This window comes from Capricornis sumatraensis, chromosome 4, assembly GCF_032405125.1.
Source record: "Capricornis sumatraensis isolate serow.1 chromosome 4, serow.2, whole genome shotgun sequence".
Lineage (NCBI taxonomy): Eukaryota > Metazoa > Chordata > Mammalia > Artiodactyla > Bovidae > Capricornis > Capricornis sumatraensis.
Window position 1 is genome coordinate 163849595 of NC_091072.1, and position 17372 is coordinate 163866966.

The window sequence follows — 17372 nt, forward strand, 5'->3', positions numbered from 1 at the left end:
CCTGGAATGTCAGGTCCATGAATTGAGGCAAATTGGAAGTGGTCAAACGAGATGGCAAGAGTGAACGTCGACATTCTAGGAATCAGCGAACTAAACTGGACTGGAATGGGTGAATTTAACTCAGATGACCATTATATCTACTACTGCGGGCAGGAATCCCTCAGAAGAAATGGAGTAGCCATCATGGTCAACAAAAGAGTCCCAAATGCAGTACTTGGATGCGATCTCAAAAATGACAGAATTATCTCTGTTCGTCTCCAAGGCAAACCATTAAATATCATGGTAATCCAAGTGTATGCCCCCACCAGTAACGCTGAAGAAGCTAAAGTTGAACGGTTCTATGAAAACCTACAAGACCTTTTAGAACTAACACCCAAAAAAGATGTCCTTTTCATTATAGGGGACTGGAATGCAAAAATAGGAAGTCAAGAAACACCTGGAGTAATAGGCAAATTTGGCCTTGGAATGTGAAATGAAGCAGGGCAAAGACTAATAGAGTTTTGCCAAGAGAACGCACTGGTCATAGCAAACACCCTCTTCCAACAACACAAGAGAAGACTCTACACATGGACATCACCAGATGGTCAACACCAAAATCAGACTGATTATATTCTCTGCAGCCAAAGATGGAGAAGCTCTATACAGTCAGCAAAAACAAGACCAGGAGCTGACTGTGGCTCAGATCATGAACTCCTTATTGCCAAATTCAGACTGAAATTGAAGAAAGTAGGGAAAACTACTAGACCATTAAGATATGACCTAAATCAAATCCCTTAGGATTATACAGTGGAAGTGAGAAATAGATTTAAGGGCCTAGATCTGATAGATAGAGTGCCTGATGAACTATGGAATGAGGTTCATGACATTGTACAGGAGACAGGGATCAAGACCATCATATGGGAAAAAAAAAATGCAAAAAAGCAAAATGGCTGCCTGGCGAGGCCTTACAAATAGCTATGAAAAGAAGAGAACCGAAAAACAAAGGAGAAAAGGAAAGATATAAGCATCTGATTTGCAGAGTTCCAAAGAATAGCAAGAAGAGATAAGGAAGCCTTCTTCAGTGATCAATGCAAAGAAATAGAGGAAAACAACAGAATGGGAAAGACTAGAGATCTCTTCAAGAAAATTAGAGGTACCAAGGGAACATTTCAAGCAAAGATGGGCTCGATAAAGGACAGAAATGGTAGGAACCTAACAGAAGCAGAAGATATTAAGAAGAGGTGGCAAGAATACACAGAAGAACTATACAAAAAAGATCTTCATGACCCAGATAATCACAATGGTGTGATCACTCACCTAGAGCCAGACATCCTGGAATGTGAGGTCAATGGGCCTTAGGAAGCATCACTACGAACAAAGCTAGTGGAGGTGATGGAATCTCAGTCGAGCTATTTCAAATCCTGAAAGATAATGCTCTGAAAGTGCTGCACTCAATATGCCAGCAAATTTAGAAAACTCAGCAGTGGCCACAGGACTGGAAAAGGTCAGTTTTCATTCCAATCCCAAAGAAAGGCAATGCCAAAGAATGCTCAAACTACCGCACAGTTGTACTCATCTTACACGCTAGCAAAGTAATGCTCAAAATTCTCCAAGCCAGGCTTCAGCAATACATGAACCGTGAACTTCCAGATGTTCAAGCTGGTTTTAGAAAAGGCAGAGGAACCAGAAATCAAATTGCCAACATCTGCTGGATCATAGAAAAAGCAAGAGAATTCCAGAAAAACATCTATTTCTGCTTTATTGACTATGCCAAAGCCTTTGACTGTGTGGATCACAATAAACTGTGGAAAATTCTGAAAGAGATGGGAATACCAGACCACCTAACCTGCCTCTTGAGAAACCTATATGCAGGTCAGGAAGCAACAGTTAGAACCGGACATGGAACAACAGACTGGTTCCAAATAGGAAAAGGAGTACGTCAAGGCTGTATATTGTCACCCTGCTTATTTAACTTGTATGCAGAGTACATCATGAGAAACGCTGGGCTGGAGGAAGCACAAGCTGGAATCAAAACTGCCGGGAGAAATATCAATAACCTCAGCTATGCAGATGACATCACCCTTATGGCAGAAAGTGAAGAGGAACTAAAAAGCCTCCTGATGAAAGTGAAAGAGAAGAGTGAAAAAGTTGGCTTAAAGCTCAACATTCAGAAAAGGAAGATCATGGCCTCTGGTCCCATCACTTCATGGGAAATAGATGGGGAAACAGTAGAAACAGTGGCTGACTTTATTTTTTGGGGCTCCAAAATCACTGCAGATGGTGACTGCAGCTATGAAATTAAAAGACGCTTACTCCTTGGAAGGAAAGTTATGACCAACCTAGATAGCATATTAAAAAGCAGTGACATTACTTTGCCGACTAAGGTCCGTCTAGTCAAGGCTATGGTTTTTCCTGTGGTCATGTATGGATGTGAGAGTTGGACTGTGAAGAAGGCTGAGCACCGAAGAATGGATGCTTTTGAACTGTGGTGTTGGAGAAGACTCTTGAGAGTCCCTTGGACTGCAAGGAGATGCAACCAGTCCATTCTGAAGGAGATCAACCCTGAGATTTCTTTGGAAGGAATGATGCTAAAGCTGAAGCTCCAGTACTTTGGCCACCTCATGCGAAGAGCTGACTCATTGGAAAAGACTCTGATGCTGGGAGGGATTGGGGGCAGGAGCAGAAGGGGACGACCGAGGATGAGATGGCTGGATGGCATCACGGACTCGATGGACGTGAGTTTGAGTGAACTCCAGGAGTTGGTGATAGACAGGGAGGCCTGGCATGCTGCGATTTATGGGGTCGCAAAGAGTCGGACACGAGTGAGCGACTGAATTGAACTGAATTGAACAGCTGCCTACCAAAGTGTAAGAACAGCCCCTGAAAAGACCAAGCTGACCCACAAGGTCACTAAGTGCCAGCAGGAAGAAAACCCACGACCCTGAACGAAGACAAAGAGATCTTGATCTCCAACAATGTCCAGCTCACAACAATTCTTAGACAAGCCTGAAGGCAGGAAGAGAAGAAGCATCATCAGAGGAAGGTGAAACAGACCCTGCAGTAAACTGGATACTCAAGTAGCATACAAGACGTTCAAAACAGTTAGAAGTACATTTACGATTTCAAGATGAACCTAACGGTTGAGAAGATGGGGAATCTCTAGGGAGAAAAAAACTATAAAGAAACTGGAAACTCTCGAGGTGGAAAGTATTAATATCTAAAATAAGAAATTCATTTAATAAGCTTCAGAGCATTCTAACCATAAGGAGGAACAGGGCGGTGGACTTGTGAGCAGGGTGATATAAATCGCACAGCACAACCTGCAGAGGAAAACCCACAGAGCCTTAACAACCTATGGGACCAGAAAGTCCCTCCCAGAAGAAGTGAGGGAGCAATCAGAGGGTAAACTGTTTAAAGAAACAATGGTCTAAAATCCAGTAAATCTGATTAAAACCATCACCCCCACTGCGTATAAGACGCTTAAAGAGTTCTAAGCAGAACACACACAAAAGCCCACGCGATGGCCAGACTGCGGACACTGGAGATGAAGAGGGCTCCCCGGCGGCCGAGGGCGGAGAGAGCCGGCCACCCGCGCGGGGACACAGCCCCGATCCCGGCCCAGGAAGGGCCCACACGCGCCCGAGGAAGCAGGGCCGCGCACCACCAGCACAGAGCCTGCCTGTGCGCCAGAGCCGCGCTCGTCAGCGAGGAAGGCCGCTGCCCTGAGAAGCCCGCACTCCACAGCTGGAGAAAAGCACAGCAAAGCGGAGACCCAGGACAGCCCCAAGGAGGCGAGTGAGATGGGCAGGAGGCCTGAGAGGTCGTCAGGGAAAAGGGTGAGGTCACATACACTTTACACGGGCGAGAGGGAGCGCCAGCACTCAGAAACAGCGCCAGCAGGAGAGCCTGGAATGACACCTTTAAACTGCCAGGGCCAAAGCTGTGAGCCTAGAGTTCTGCATCCGAGGAAAACACCCTTTCAAGAAAGAAAGCACAGAGAGAGAGCAACGAAGGAACAACGCCGTCTGCCGCTGCACCAAAAAGAGCGAAACAGCCAGGAGTGCGCTGCCCATGGAGGCCGGAGACCCCACGCAGAGCCGTGGGGCACCGAGGAGAGACGCCGCAGGTGCCAGCTCGCTGGGGAGGCGCGGCGCGCTCTGGGGCCGGGAGAAGCCGTCCTGTGAGCTCGCTGCTGACCGGGGCGCTGTCTGCAGAAGTGACCACCTGTGGCCAGTGACTTTAGTATTGTGGCTGGGCGAACATTAATCTGCTCATTCACCGTGCAGGTCACTACACGCAGCGTTACACACGACACGCCTGGAAAGCTGCCTAGTTTCCGAGCAGAGCTCTCGGCCCACTGTTCTTTAGCGTCCTCCAGTGCCACAAGTTTCCGTTTCACTTCCAATTTCAGAATCAGCCACTAAGGGTTTTTTGGCTTTCGTTGATCTAATGTTCACATCATCTGAACAGAACTATATTCTGAAGAACTATCATCTTCTGAGACATTAGTACATATATCACTTAGACAATCAAAGACGGTATCTGCATAAAATTCACTGACAAATTCCTCACTCAAAATTTCACAGAGCATCAGTTTTGAAAATTTCACGTTTATAATATACACAAGGTTGGGAGAAACAGAGCAAAATCTGAATGGCAGAACTTCCCTGGTGCCCAGTGGTTGAGAACCCACCTGCCAACGCAGGGGACACGGCTCGGCCCCTCGTCTGGGAAGACCCCACTTGCCGCAGCCGCAGAGCCACAAGCACCGGGCCTCAGGCTGCGCCTGCGGAAGCCTGTGCGCCTGGAGCCCCTGCTGCGCGCAGGAGCCGCCGCCACAGTGGGAAGCCTGCTCACCACAAGGAGGAGCAGCCCCTACTCGCTGCAGCAAAGCTGTGCAGCCAAAAAATGAATCAAAAAATGAACCGAAGACCTAACAGACATTTTTCCAAAGAAGACACGTATATGACCAATAGGCTCGTGAAAAGCTGCTCAATATCACTATTAACATTAGAAAAATGCAAATCAAAACTATAGCAAGGTACCACCTCACACCAGTCAGAAAGGCCATCATGAAAAATCCTACAGCTAATAAATGCTGGCGAGGGTGTGGGGAAAAGGAAGCCCAGCTCCACTGGTGGCAAGATGGAAACTGGTCCAGCCGCTACGGACAACAGTATGGAGGCTCCTTAAAAACCTTCCAACAGAGCTGCCACGCGACCCCGCGACCCCACCCCCGGGCACACATCCAGGAAAGACGAAACCTCCAACTCGAAAAGACACATGCACCCCAGGACTGACCCCAGCAGCATCTGCAATAGCCTACATGGAGACCCCGTAAATGCCCACCAACAGGTGAACGGAGAGAGGCGCGGCACGTATGCACAGTGGAAGACGCCCCAGCCCTGAAAAGCACGGGGTAACGCCACCCGCTGCAACGTGGACGGACCCAGGGATGGCCGCTGACCAACATTAAGTTAGAGAAAGAAACATACCGCCTGCTATCACTTACATGCGGAATCTGAAAAGCTATGTAAGTGACCTTATTTACAAAACAGAAGCAGACTCACAGACACAGAAAACAAACATGGTTACCAGAGGGGATGAGGGGAAGGGGCGGATTAGGGGTCTGGGGCTGACATACACACTCTATCTGTATGAAACAGACCATCAGCAAGGGCCCGCACAGCTCAGGGAACATACTCAGTACCTGTGAAAGCCTAGGATGCAGAAGAATCTACTCTCTACATATAGACACACACATGTTATATACATACACATGTGTACACGTACATATGCTTTCCTGGTGGCTCAGACAGTAAAGAATCTGCCTGTGAGGCAGGAGACCCAGGTTCAATCCCTGGGTCGGGGAAATCCCCTGGACAAGGGAATGGCAACCCACTGCAGGACTCTTGCTTGGAGGAGAACCCCACGGACAGAGGAGCCTGACAGGCTGTACAGTCCATGTGGTTGCACAAAGTCAGACACGACTGAGCGACTGACACTCTCAAATACAGATACGTCTGCATCACTCTATCACACACCTGGAACACAACACTGTAAATTAATAGTACTTCAAAGAAGAAGAAATGGTGAAAAGACAAGAATTTTAAAGGCACAATAAAGAGATTTTCAAGTGAAAAAAAAGTGCTGGGGGAGTTTATCCCTAGCAGATTTGATTTACAGGAAACATTAAAAGTTCTTCAGGGTCTTCCCTGGTGGTCCAGCGGTTAAGAACCTGCCTTGCAATGCAGGGGACACATGTTCAATTCCTGCTCGGGGAACCAAGATCCTACGTGCTGCAGGGCAACTGTGCCCCTGTGCCTCAAGTACTGAGCCCCCGCGGCCAAGTAAATAAAATACATACATAGTATTAAAGAGAGAAAAGTTCAGGCTGAAGAGAAATGACGCAATGGCAGACCTACAAGGAAAAAATGAAACAGACTGGGCACGGCAGACAGGCTAGCCCTTTGTCTAATTCCTTCAAAACAAAGCTGCCACTTAAACATAATCCATGCTGAGTGCCGACATTCCAGGTGAAAGCAAAACGGGCGGCGACGGCAAATGGCAGGAGCGGGCGGTTCCGCGGGGGGTCAGGGTGTGGGTACAACTCAGCCCCAGAAGACCTGTGACTCCAGTCACTGGCGATCACTGCCAGTACTCCAAAGGCACAGCTCAGAAGCCACACAGTGCTGGTAGCTGGAGTAATGATGCCCAACTATCTGGAAAAATAACAGAAGCAAGAAAAGAGCAAAGAAAGGACAGCAAGCTGCAAGTCCGACTTCACGTCAGTGTGAAAGTGTAAGCGTTAGTTGCTCAGCTGTGTCCAACTCTGCGGTCCTCTGTCCGTGGGATTCTCCGGACAAGAACACTGGAGCGGACCGCGTCTCCTTCCCCAGGGGATCTTCCTGACTCAGGGATCAAACCTGGGTCTCCTGCACTGCAGGCGGATTCTTTACCCTCTGAGCCAGAAGAGCCCATCACACTTCAATGATTAAGTACAAATGCTTATGCCGGATTCACAGTGTTGTGTGGCAGAGGCTAACACAGCACTGTAATTATCCTCCAACTCGATTTTTTAAAAATGTTTAAATAAAGAGAAAAACTTAGACGTGAATATACAATTATAAATATACCAGAAAGTCCAATGAAAGACAGAAATGGGTAAAAAGAAGACCTAACCACGAGTACCAGGCGTTCCCCTTAACTGTAAAGACACAGACCAGTCAGAAGGGAAGGCAGCAGACAGGACACGCCACACAGACGCTGGTCTAGGACGCCAACTCCAAGAGCGCAAGTAGCGTTGGGGGAGAGGACCGTCCGCTCTCTGAGCCTGTGAGCCCCCTTCATCCACAGAGCCAGGACCCAGGCTCCCCCAAACCCTGAGTGGCAGGCTGCCAGTGCTGGTTCCCGCCTGCTCGCTCCTCACCGTGGCCCGCTCTCCCCGCAGGAAGCAGCAGATATCCCCGAAGCCACCCAGCCAAGGGCGGGGCGAGGAGGCGCCGCCCACCGCACAGCCCCGTCTATTCCAGGGCGCACCGCCAGGTCTGGCAGACAGAGAACAAGAGCGGCCTCAAAGTCCACCCCAAGCTTCTCTGAAGAGACACCAGGCAGCTGGAACCCAGCAGAGCACCGTCCACACAGAGGTGTGCACAGCCGGGAAGGAGAGCGCAGGGGTCTTCAGAGGACAGACAGGTTCTGCGAAAACCCCACTTGCCCTTGGGTGACTCCAAACCTTCCTGAGACAGGGCTGGGGTGGGGGTGGGGGGGCGCGAGGGTTGGTTCCCCACAGCCTCGGTCACCGCTGCCTGCAGACACCAGTCAGGGTGGGCACTGCAGGCCAGTGGGGGGAGGGGGGAGCCCACTCCCAGTCCCCGGGGCCACACGCACCTCCAGGAGCCGGGAGATGGCGTCGGGCTGGGCTCTGGGCCGGCTGTCATAGCAGGGCCACACCACCCGGCGCCTGCTCTGGGGGGCACCCCCATCTGGCCGCTCTTCCTCCGGGGGCTCAGGGGGCCCCTGCGCCAGTTCCCAGTCGTACGGGGGGCCCTCGGCCAGCGTCTCCTCGGTGTAGAAGTCCCACACCTTCAGGTTGGACACGTTGCTGTAGGGCCGCAGGACCTGGGGGCGGGCCTGGCGTGAGCACTGGGCGTGGAGGGGCCCAGCCACCTCGCCTGGGGCCTGGCTCACCTCCGCGTCCTCCGGCGCGTACATGTAGTTGTAAAACACGGGCGTCCGCTTGCTCAGCCGCTCCACGTACTCCCACACCGAGCGGCAGGCCTGCGGGGCCCGGCGATCCCCCTTCTCCTCGTAAAGCAGTCCTGTGGGCGGGTGGGTGGGGGGCAGCGCCGGACTGCAGACCACGCCCCCACCCGCGGGCCACACCCCTTCTACAGGCCACGCCCTCCGCCAGCGGACAGCACCCATCCCCGGGCCGCCCCCACCACCTCCCGTACCCACCCGCCCTGCCCCTGTACCCAGCTCAATGCGTTCATAGTCGGAGTCCAGCAGGAAGGTCCGGAAGCGGCGAGACACGTGATGGTAGCCAAGGAACTTGAGGTAGAAAGGGCTGAACTCGAACTCCATGGGGAACTGGAGATGGATCTGTGTGCAATCTAGGGTCAGCGGCGAGCGGCCAGCACGCACAGCCCCCAGCCACGGCCGCCCGCTCACCTGGTGCACACAGTCCAGGAACTGCAGGAAGACTGGAGTGAAGCCGCTGCTCTGCCCAGCCAGGGTGTGGGCGCCGCGGTGGCTGAAGCGGTGGCCGAAGGACAGCCACTCCTTCTCCACCAGCAGACGGAAGCCCTCCAGGGTGCGGTAGAAGGGGTCCGACAGCAGCTGCACCAGGGACACCACCTGCCCGCCGCACCGAGGGTCAGCAGGGCCTGGGGACCCCGCCCCCTGCGCACCTGCGTGGTGTCCCCGCCCCCCTCCACGCACCTGCGTGGTAATGTCCCAGCCGTCCTCCAGGCTCACCAGGACGGAGGAGCCCGAATCCAGGAGCTCCACCACCAGCACCGACACCTGCAGCAGCTTGTGGATCTGCGGGGACCCACACCCCTCAGCACCTCCCAGGCCCCCAGGCCCCACACATCCACAGAAGAGGTGGTTGTGCAGGCCCCCGCCAGAGGACAGCCTGTGCCGTGGGAAGGCTGGACAGGCCCAAAGGGCGCAGGGGTGTGTCCCTCCTCCCGCCCACCTGGTCAGCGCCTTCTGGGCCTGAAGAAGTGGCCCTCCCTGACACGCCCAGTCCCACCAGGACAGAGCAGAGGGCGCCCACACGGCCGGGCCCTGGCCTCCACCTCTGTTCACCTCCCATCACTGGGAAGCAGCCATGATCTCCTCCCAAAGCCAGTGAGCACGTCCAGACCCCACCCACCTGCGGCCCTAGGTAACTGGGGGGCCGAGCACCCAGGCGGCCACTGGACAGTCCCTCCCCGTGACTTCTGCACCCCTCCCAGCGCCATCCCCCACAGCGGGGTTGGAGCAGGGGAGAGACCTGGATGAGCCACTCTGAGTCTTCCAGTGAGCGCAGGAAGGAGGCAGGACCAGGCTCGGTGGCAGGACAGCCAGGGACACAGGCCTTTAGCAGCTTCTTGAAGCTCGCCTTCACCTGCCGTGCCTCGAACACCTCAATGGGCACCAGCTCCCACTGCTGCAGGGGGTCTGGCCGCACACCCTGGAAAAGGCCGACCGTGGTAAGGCGGGCCCAGGCCTCACGTCCCCTCCCGGCCCTGGGACCCCATCCCTGTCACCTTCAGCTGGGCTTTGTCTCCAATGATATAGAGGGCTGCACGCTGCGGCCGCAGAAAGCCTGGGTCAGCAGGGGCCCCGTTGGCCTGGGGGGGGACCACACCTGCTAGCCGGGAGCCCACATCAGTGCTGAGCCCACCACTGCGCCCGCTGGCCCGGACGCTGCCCCATTTACCTGCACAGAGAAACGAGGTAAGCGCCAGACTGGGGCCAGGGCAACACTTACCTAGGGCTGAGTTCCCAGGAAGGGCAAGGGCGGGACTCGGGGCATCAGGCTGTTAGTGCCCAGGGCTGTGGGGAGGGCTGGGTTACACCAGTCTGCAGGTAGGGCCGTTAGTGCCAGACATGGGGACGTCAGTGCCCGTGACCGCTCAGTCCCGTGGGGACCATCGGGGCCAGGTGCGGGGGAGCCGGCCGGAGTGGCCAGTACGGTACCTCGGGGCGCGGTCCGTCTGGAGGCCGAGGCCGCCATGGGGTTGGACAGCGTGGTGACCCTGGCTCTGGGGCTGGGCGCTGAGGGTACAGCAGAGAGAAGGCTCAGGCCTGGCCCCAGGCCTGGGGGGCGCCCAGCGGCGGGGAGACTGCGGCCTGAGGGGACTGCCTGTAGGGCTGGGTTGCCCCAAAGCCTCAGAGAGCCACGGGGAGCCAGAGACAGCGGGGGTCAGCACCAAGACCCTCTGGGCCCCCAGGGCAAACCAGGGGACAGAGGACCCAACGGTAGCTAGAAAGGGGAGGGGACAGGCCGGACACTGGGCCTCCTCTGCACCCTCAGCCCATGGACGCTGCCCGGGCTGCTCATGACGCGGCCGCCCAGCACTCCCTGCCAGGCACACAGCAGCAGGAGGTGACCACGAAGTGCGGCCCAGAGAGGAGGCGGCCCCCAGCCTGGGACCTCCAAGGCTGGTTCAATCCAGGCCACGGGCAGGCTCAAGGCTCGTGGGCTGGACGTGCAGGGAGCTGGCAGGACGAGGCTCTACACTGGCCTCTGGGTTCCAAAGCCAGCACCAAGCCCCGCCTCTCCTGAGTGGGGTGTGGGCCACGGGAGGTGAGCATGAAGGCAGCCTACCACGCTGCAGATGGAAGCACCGTCACCCACAGCAAGGACACTGTGTCTTTGTGACATTCTGAACCGGAACCAGGCACAGCTGAGGTAAGCTGAGCCCTGTCCACCCCAGGTAATGAGGGCATGGCCCCTGCCCGGAACTTGGGGGACACCAAGCAGCCACACCACAAGCACCATTAGGGGAAACCCAGGCACAGGGGACGAGAGGCCCTGCGGAGGGGTGCCTGCTGCCTCACGGGCTGCTCAGAACCTCTGGAGGGGATGGAAGGCAAGATAGCACGACCGTAAAACATACTGAAGGACGGAAAACTGAAAACTAGAAGTGACGTTCCCAGCAGAGAAGCGACGCGGGTAAGGTACGTGCCCCTTCAGAAGGGCAGATGCCAAGGCTGGTCCTCCCTAGGTTGGCATCCCCGTTAACCACGAGGACAGGGGAATGCCCGTTTCCACAGCCGACACAAGTCCTGTGCCTCAGGGTGGGGCAACTGACCGCAGGGAGGGCTGCAGACGTGGGTGGTGAGCTCACAGGACTCAAGAGTGGGCAGCAGGAAGAATCAAGGAAGATGCCTGGGCTTCTGGAAGGCTGGGCCCACAGGCGGTGCCAGCCCCCGAGCCCACTTGAGGACCCTAGTGCGTCTGGCAGCTAGAGCCACAGCAGAGGAAAGCGCAGACACGTCTGAGGGAGGGAGGGAGGGAATCAGGAAGGCCTGAGTGACAAGCGACCCCTGGTGTGACGCCTGCACCAGCTAGGGTAAGCGGTGGGGGGTCTCACACAGAAGAGACCCCCATGTGACCTCTGCCGACTGCACACACAACCGCCGGGACAGCTCCGGGTACGCACAGGTCCTAGGTGGACCCTGTCACCCCATCTGCTAAGGAACAGGCAGAGGTCAGCTCCGGCCAGCATCTGGGCCATAGTCAGGCCAAGGGTGGGCAGCTTCTCAGACCTTGTGCCTCGAGCGGGCAGAGGAGCCCTCCAAGCACACACTGAGAGGGCTCTGATCCCCAGGCCCCAAGCACAGAGAAGCAACAGGAGTTACACGGCAGCTGGGGGAGGCCCAGTGGGCCAAGAGAACAAACCAGAGGAGGCCAGAGCATCGTGAGGGCCCAGGAGGGGAGACGGGGGCAGGGAAGGAGGTGGCCATCACAGGGCCTCGATGAGGGGAACCAGGCGTGGGACGGGGCTGGGGGAGGGTAAGCGCAATGCAGAGGTGACTGCCTCGGAGCAAGGCCCCTGGGCGAGGCTGCTCCTGCCAGCACACACCCCTCCCCTGCCTGCAGGCCCTGGGGCCCTCACGGGTGTCTGTCTAGAATCTCTCCCACTGCCAGGCACTCACGCGGGGCACCACCCCAGCAGCGTTCCCACTCCAGGACACCAGACCCTGTGCACAGCATCACAAGCTCTCCCGCACCACTGAGTACCTCCCGGGTCACCCGGCACCTGTACCCTGAGGGCGAATGGCAGGGCCCAGGATGGCCCCTGGTGCATGCCCTTGGCCTGCCACCTCCTCTGCAAACCCTCGAAGGAGTGGTCAGAGCAGGGCCTCAGGACACTTACCTGGTCCCACTGCCCTGACACTGCCCCCTTACGGGCCTGCCCTCCATAAATGCCACCACTGCCCCCAAGTCCTCCAGTCCAAGCACTCACCATGGCTGCCCATGTGGGCGGAGGAGAAGCCGCTGAGCGTGTTGCGGCCAGATGCATCCGCGTATCGCGGCATGGAGCTGACCACGGCCTGCAGATACTTCTCCTGTTCCAGGCTGCTGGAGTCCGCCTGGGACTGGCCTGGGGGTGGGGGGTAGGTGTAGGTGGGGGCGGGGCCCTGGGGCGGGGCGAGAGGCAGGGCGAGGGTGCCGGGGCGGGGCCATAGCAGGCGCAGGGCGCCTACCTGGAGAAGGAGCATTCTGGGCCTTGAAGAGGCCTACGACACCCTTGCCGTGCAGGCCTCCAGAGCGCAGCAACACAGCCTTGGAGCGCCCGCTGCGCCAGCAGACCACCGGAAAGCGGTTCTGGCGGTAGCAGCGGGAGACGCGCTGCAGAGCGTTGTCCTGGACGCTCTGGGGCACGATCAACAGCCCGGGGTAGCTGCGAGGAGGCAGCGGCGGCGGGTGAGGGCAGCGGCAGCCACCGTGGACCCGCAGCCAGCGCCCCGGGGCCGCGCCAGGGCTCACCTGCGGCAGATGGCGTACATGCGGTTCACCGGGGAGATCCGGAAGGGCTCAGACTTGGCTCGGCTCAGGCTGCTGCTCAGTGTGCCCAGCCCCAAGCGCTGGTAGTCCCGGCAGCACGCCCGCTCCACCAGGCTGCTCATGGTCATGCGGTCGGAGGGCTTCAGGGCTGACGACGGCGTCAGTGTGCTGGGCTCCAGCTCCTCCGAAACTGGGGCAGACCAGGCACACAGGGCTCGTCACTCACAGACCTTCCAGGTCCCCTACCCTCCACGGGAAGGCCTTCACCCAGACCGCCCAGGGCTCCCCACCCCCACCAGAGATCTCATCCTCCTGGTCCTCCGGGGGCGGCTGGCCCCGGTGCTCCCAGCTGGGGGCGTTGTACTTCTTCCGCGTGACATACTGCCGCCCGATAGTCTTCTTGGCGTTCTTCACCAGGTTCCTGGATAGGGTCCTGGGGGTGGGAGAGCCCGGCCACCACGATGAGATGAACAGGGGACACACACAGTGTGCTGGCCTTCGGGCCCAGCTCCCTACCTGAAGGAAGGTCCCTTGTCCTTGGTGGCACGGGGCGGCCGGCCGGGGGTGTGGGCAGAACCCAGGGTGAGTGCGAACGTGCCTCTGATGTCGGGGGGGTACCGCAGCTTGTGCAGCTGCTTGCGGAAGAGCTCAGCGCTGTCAGACCCCACCTCCTCGTCAAATGCCATCTTCAGCAGCTGCGTCAGACAGGAGGGCCTCAGAAGCTGGACGGCCCATGGGCCTGAGCCCAGCCACCAAGGCAGACAGGCCTCCGGGACAGCCCACGCTGCATCACTGGAACGCAAGTGTTTTTAACAGGGTGGACGGGTGAGAGCCCTATGGCCAGATGGGCCCCGGAGAAGGTGGCTGGTCTACCACGGGACCGTTGAGAATCAGTCTCGTCTCTGCATCCAGAGACGGACACCCCTGAGGGAGCACCCCAAGGACACAGGGCTAACGGAGGGTCTGCTCCTTAAACCACACGCAGCTGCAGACGGACAACCCAATCTTTGTGTGCACCCCCTCCACAGGGGTTTCAGTCAGGCGTGCTCACGCAGCACACGCGACCCGGATCCTGGGGCCCAGCCTCACACACGAGACAGTGAGTCCCGACAACCAGCACTTGGCGCCGCGGCCCCCGCACAGATCAGGGCCGCAGAGGGCTCGGTGCCGGCGCCACTGCCGCCCGTGCGGACGGCACGAGGGGCCCTCAGGCCCCTGCCCACCTGGAAGGTGCAGGAGCGCAGCTGCAGCCCGTCCTGCAGGAGCTGGTCCACAGGGGTCTGGACGCTGATGCGCTTCTCCTTGGTCAGCGCAGCCACCGGGAAGGAGCGGACCACCACCTGCTCCCCCACTTGGAACAGGCCGGGTGCCGAGTCAGAGGGAGGGGAGGGGGTCACGGAGCCTCAGGGGACCAGAGCTATGGGGCAGCCGGGGAGCGATAGACAACAGCCCGTCTCCACAGACCCCCCACCCCTGAGGCGGGAGAGGGAGGGCCGAGAAAGTCCCGCTCGCCCAGGGACCTGGGAGCAGAGGGGAGGCAAGGGCAGGGTGGGCACAGAGGCCCCGAGGCTCACCCAGGGGGTCGGTGGGCATCCCCGTGAAGATGACCCGGTACGTGGTGAGGAACACGGCGCCTTCGGCTGGCAGCAGCGCAGGGCCGCCTCCGGGCCCCCCCGCGCCCTCCTCTCGCCCGTCAGGCAACAGGTAGACACGAAGGCCGTCCAGCACACACTCCTCTCCGGGCAGCAAGCGGGGCCGAAGCAGCTTGGGCTGTTTGGGGAGGGGAGCGGTGTCAGGACACAGCCGGGTCCTGGGCCCGGCCCCCGCGGCGCCCCCTCACCTTCTGGATGGGGGGCAGCCTCTTGCTCTCTCTGTGCACGGCCTCCAGGGTCTCGATGTGCATCTGGACAATGTCTGGGGGAGAGCGGCTCTCACACCAGGGCCTGGGCCCGCCCACCCAAGGGGAGTGTCTCCAGGCCCAGGCCCCATACCTGGCACCATGACATGCAGCCCCTTGAGGTGGTCGCTGGTGACCCCACTCTCTGTGCAGACCTTGTCCACAAAGCGGTTGATGAAGCGGACCACAGCCCCGGCCACATCACAGGTCTCTGCGTCCTCGAAGCCGCTCTCCGTGTCATAGCTCTCTGCCACGCTGCCTGCCATGCTGGCCAGGGAGGGGCACAGTGGGCGCCGGCCCCAGCCTGAGGCTCACGCCGCCCGTCCCCGCCTCAGGCCAGGCCCCACCTGTTGGTGACAAGGCTGTTGCTGGCGCTCTCGAGCTCGCCCAGCCCCGGGCGCTCCCGAAGCAGGCGGCTCTTGCTGCTGTCCAGGGGCAGAAGCAGGTAGCTCATGCGGTTGGCGTAGTGGATGGCCTGGCTGAAGACGGTGCTCTCCTCCTTCTGCACCAGCTCCTGCTGCTTCTCCCGGCTCAGCGTGGGCCACAGGCGCCTCTGCTCAGACGCCACGTCCAGGGCAGAGCGCTCGTCCTGCACGGGGGCCTCCCCTGCCTGCCGCAGGGCCACAGGTGAGCGAGAGCCAGGCCCACCCACCCCAGGCCCAGGGAGCCCCCACACACCGAGAAGGGGTCTCGGTCCTCAGCAGCCTCCAGGTAAAGGGCCCGGATGTGGGTCTGCACGTCCCCGTAGAACATGGCCTCCCAGAACTGCGGCGTGCTCCAGACCACGTGTTCCTGCACGCAGCTGTAGGCAAACTGCGTCACCCCTGGGCTCAGCTTCTGCAGAGGCCAAGTGGGAGTCAGCGGGGGCAGCCGGAGCGGGCAGGGGAAGGCCCTGGCCACCCCAGCACTCACCCGGCAGAAGGCAGTGACCAGGGGCAGCAAGGCAGCTGCGATGCCGTGCTCATCCAGGGAGGTGCAGTCCTGCAGCAGCCAGGGGCGTCGGAACCCTGCCCAGCGCGCCCCCACCGGCACCGCCGCCAAGAGCAGCACCACCCGCCGTCCCTGGACTGTCTGCACCTGTCCCCAGAGCTGCCAGGAGGCTGAGGGCAGGAGGCCTCTGCACGGGGGCCCTCCTAGGCCGCCCTCAGCAGCAGACCAGGGCCTCCCAGCTGCTGCGCTGCCAGAAGAGGCCCCCTTGCAGGCTGGTTGGGGAAGCCCTGCCCGCCCCCGCCCTGCGGCATCCTCGCCAGCAGACTGTGGAGCCTGGCCTCACCTGCAGACAGCAGTTCATCATGCGGACCACGAAGTCGAACTGCTGGTGGTCCAGGACGGCCCGGCTCTGCTGCACGTGCAGGTGCAGCTCCTGGGCAAGGCAGCGGCGGGCCGCGCGCCCCTTCAGGGCCCTCAGCACAGCTGGGAGCAGCTGCGGACAAAACCACAGGGAGGAGGGCTCCAGCCTGTGGAGACCCCCACCATCCCCTGCAGGTCTGCAGGGAGGCACAGGGAAGGCCTGGCCCAGAGGTGGGGGCCGGAGCACAGGCTCTCCGCTCTGAGGAGGCTGGAAGCCACTCAGGTCCAGTCTGCACCAGCCTCGGCACTTCACTGCCCCAAAGAGACTGACGCTCCAGTGCAGCCAGCCCTGCCCACACGCGGCTCACGACTCAGCCAGCGTGCCGAGGTGCTCTGAGGGAGGCGACCCCTGGCCGGCCAGGCCCTGTGTCCAGAACACACGTGCCAGCAGCCAGCTCAGCACCGCGGGCTCAGAAGGGCTACGCTCGGACCTCTGTTGCTACCATTCTCTCTGAAACGATCAGAAACCCAGTGAGGGGCTGGTGTGAGCACCAAGTGCCTCACGGACAACCACACAGCCACGACCCACGAGGCAGACTCAGCTGGCTGTCCTGAGGCCGGAAGCGCCAGTGGACACCACAGGGTGGAACGCTAAGTGACCTCCACCTTCTACAAATCAGAACACACAAAACACACAGACGCACGCACGTCTACACTACTTCCTGTCAGAGACAGAGAAAAACCACTGAAACCCTTAACATGTTCTGATACCTAAATAAAACCACTGAAACCCTTAACATGTTCTGATACCTAAATGCTGAAGGAAACCCCCCTGCAGGCCACGTCCAGCTGCTCTGAGCTGGAGGGAGGGGGACCCAGACCTGGCGTCCACCTGCCCTTCTCGCCTGCCTGGCTCCTGCCAGTGGCCCATGGGAGGAGGGCCAGGGCTCCTCTGGGAGCTGCCGCCCCGGCCCAGAGCAGCCACATGGAGCGCCCAGCACCCCTCACCTTCTTGGCCTCCAGCATCTTCCCCTCGAACACGTAGGAGATGCAGTTCCGGACCACCTCCAGCCGGCGCGCGCTGTTGCCATGCAGCCCGCCACTCCGCTCCACGATGGCCGCTGGGGAGCAGACAACACGCTCGCCTCTGACCTCACACCAGCTCTCAGCCACACGCACGCTCCCCCCCCCCGGCTA

General features: G+C 59.0%; 1 protein-coding gene across 2 annotated transcripts in view; it reads right to left on the bottom strand.

Moving 5' to 3' along the window:
* The window catches only part of SBF1 (SET binding factor 1), a 29930-nt gene that overhangs the window by 2822 nt on the left and 9736 nt on the right, over positions 1 to 17372 (bottom strand). Inside the window, exons 15-36 of one of the 2 annotated variants that reach the window (XM_068970379.1) lie at positions 17184 to 17296; positions 16159 to 16308; positions 15798 to 15866; positions 15564 to 15722; positions 15233 to 15495; positions 14980 to 15152; positions 14829 to 14902; positions 14563 to 14758; positions 14212 to 14339; positions 13505 to 13683; positions 13285 to 13421; positions 12971 to 13178; positions 12688 to 12884; positions 12447 to 12584; positions 10171 to 10248; positions 9738 to 9910; positions 9482 to 9661; positions 8923 to 9024; positions 8653 to 8838; positions 8457 to 8583; positions 8170 to 8300; positions 7870 to 8100 (exon numbers count right to left, since the gene is read on the bottom strand). In XM_068970379.1, coding sequence (XP_068826480.1) covers positions 7870 to 8100; positions 8170 to 8300; positions 8457 to 8583; positions 8653 to 8838; positions 8923 to 9024; positions 9482 to 9661; positions 9738 to 9910; positions 10171 to 10248; positions 12447 to 12584; positions 12688 to 12884; positions 12971 to 13178; positions 13285 to 13421; positions 13505 to 13683; positions 14212 to 14339; positions 14563 to 14758; positions 14829 to 14902; positions 14980 to 15152; positions 15233 to 15495; positions 15564 to 15722; positions 15798 to 15866; positions 16159 to 16308; positions 17184 to 17296 — 3392 coding nt within the window. The remainder of the gene's footprint in view (positions 1 to 7869; positions 8101 to 8169; positions 8301 to 8456; positions 8584 to 8652; positions 8839 to 8922; positions 9025 to 9481; positions 9662 to 9737; positions 9911 to 10170; positions 10249 to 12446; positions 12585 to 12687; positions 12885 to 12970; positions 13179 to 13284; positions 13422 to 13504; positions 13684 to 14211; positions 14340 to 14562; positions 14759 to 14828; positions 14903 to 14979; positions 15153 to 15232; positions 15496 to 15563; positions 15723 to 15797; positions 15867 to 16158; positions 16309 to 17183; positions 17297 to 17372) is intronic. The other variant, XM_068970380.1, reaches the window with a different exon arrangement.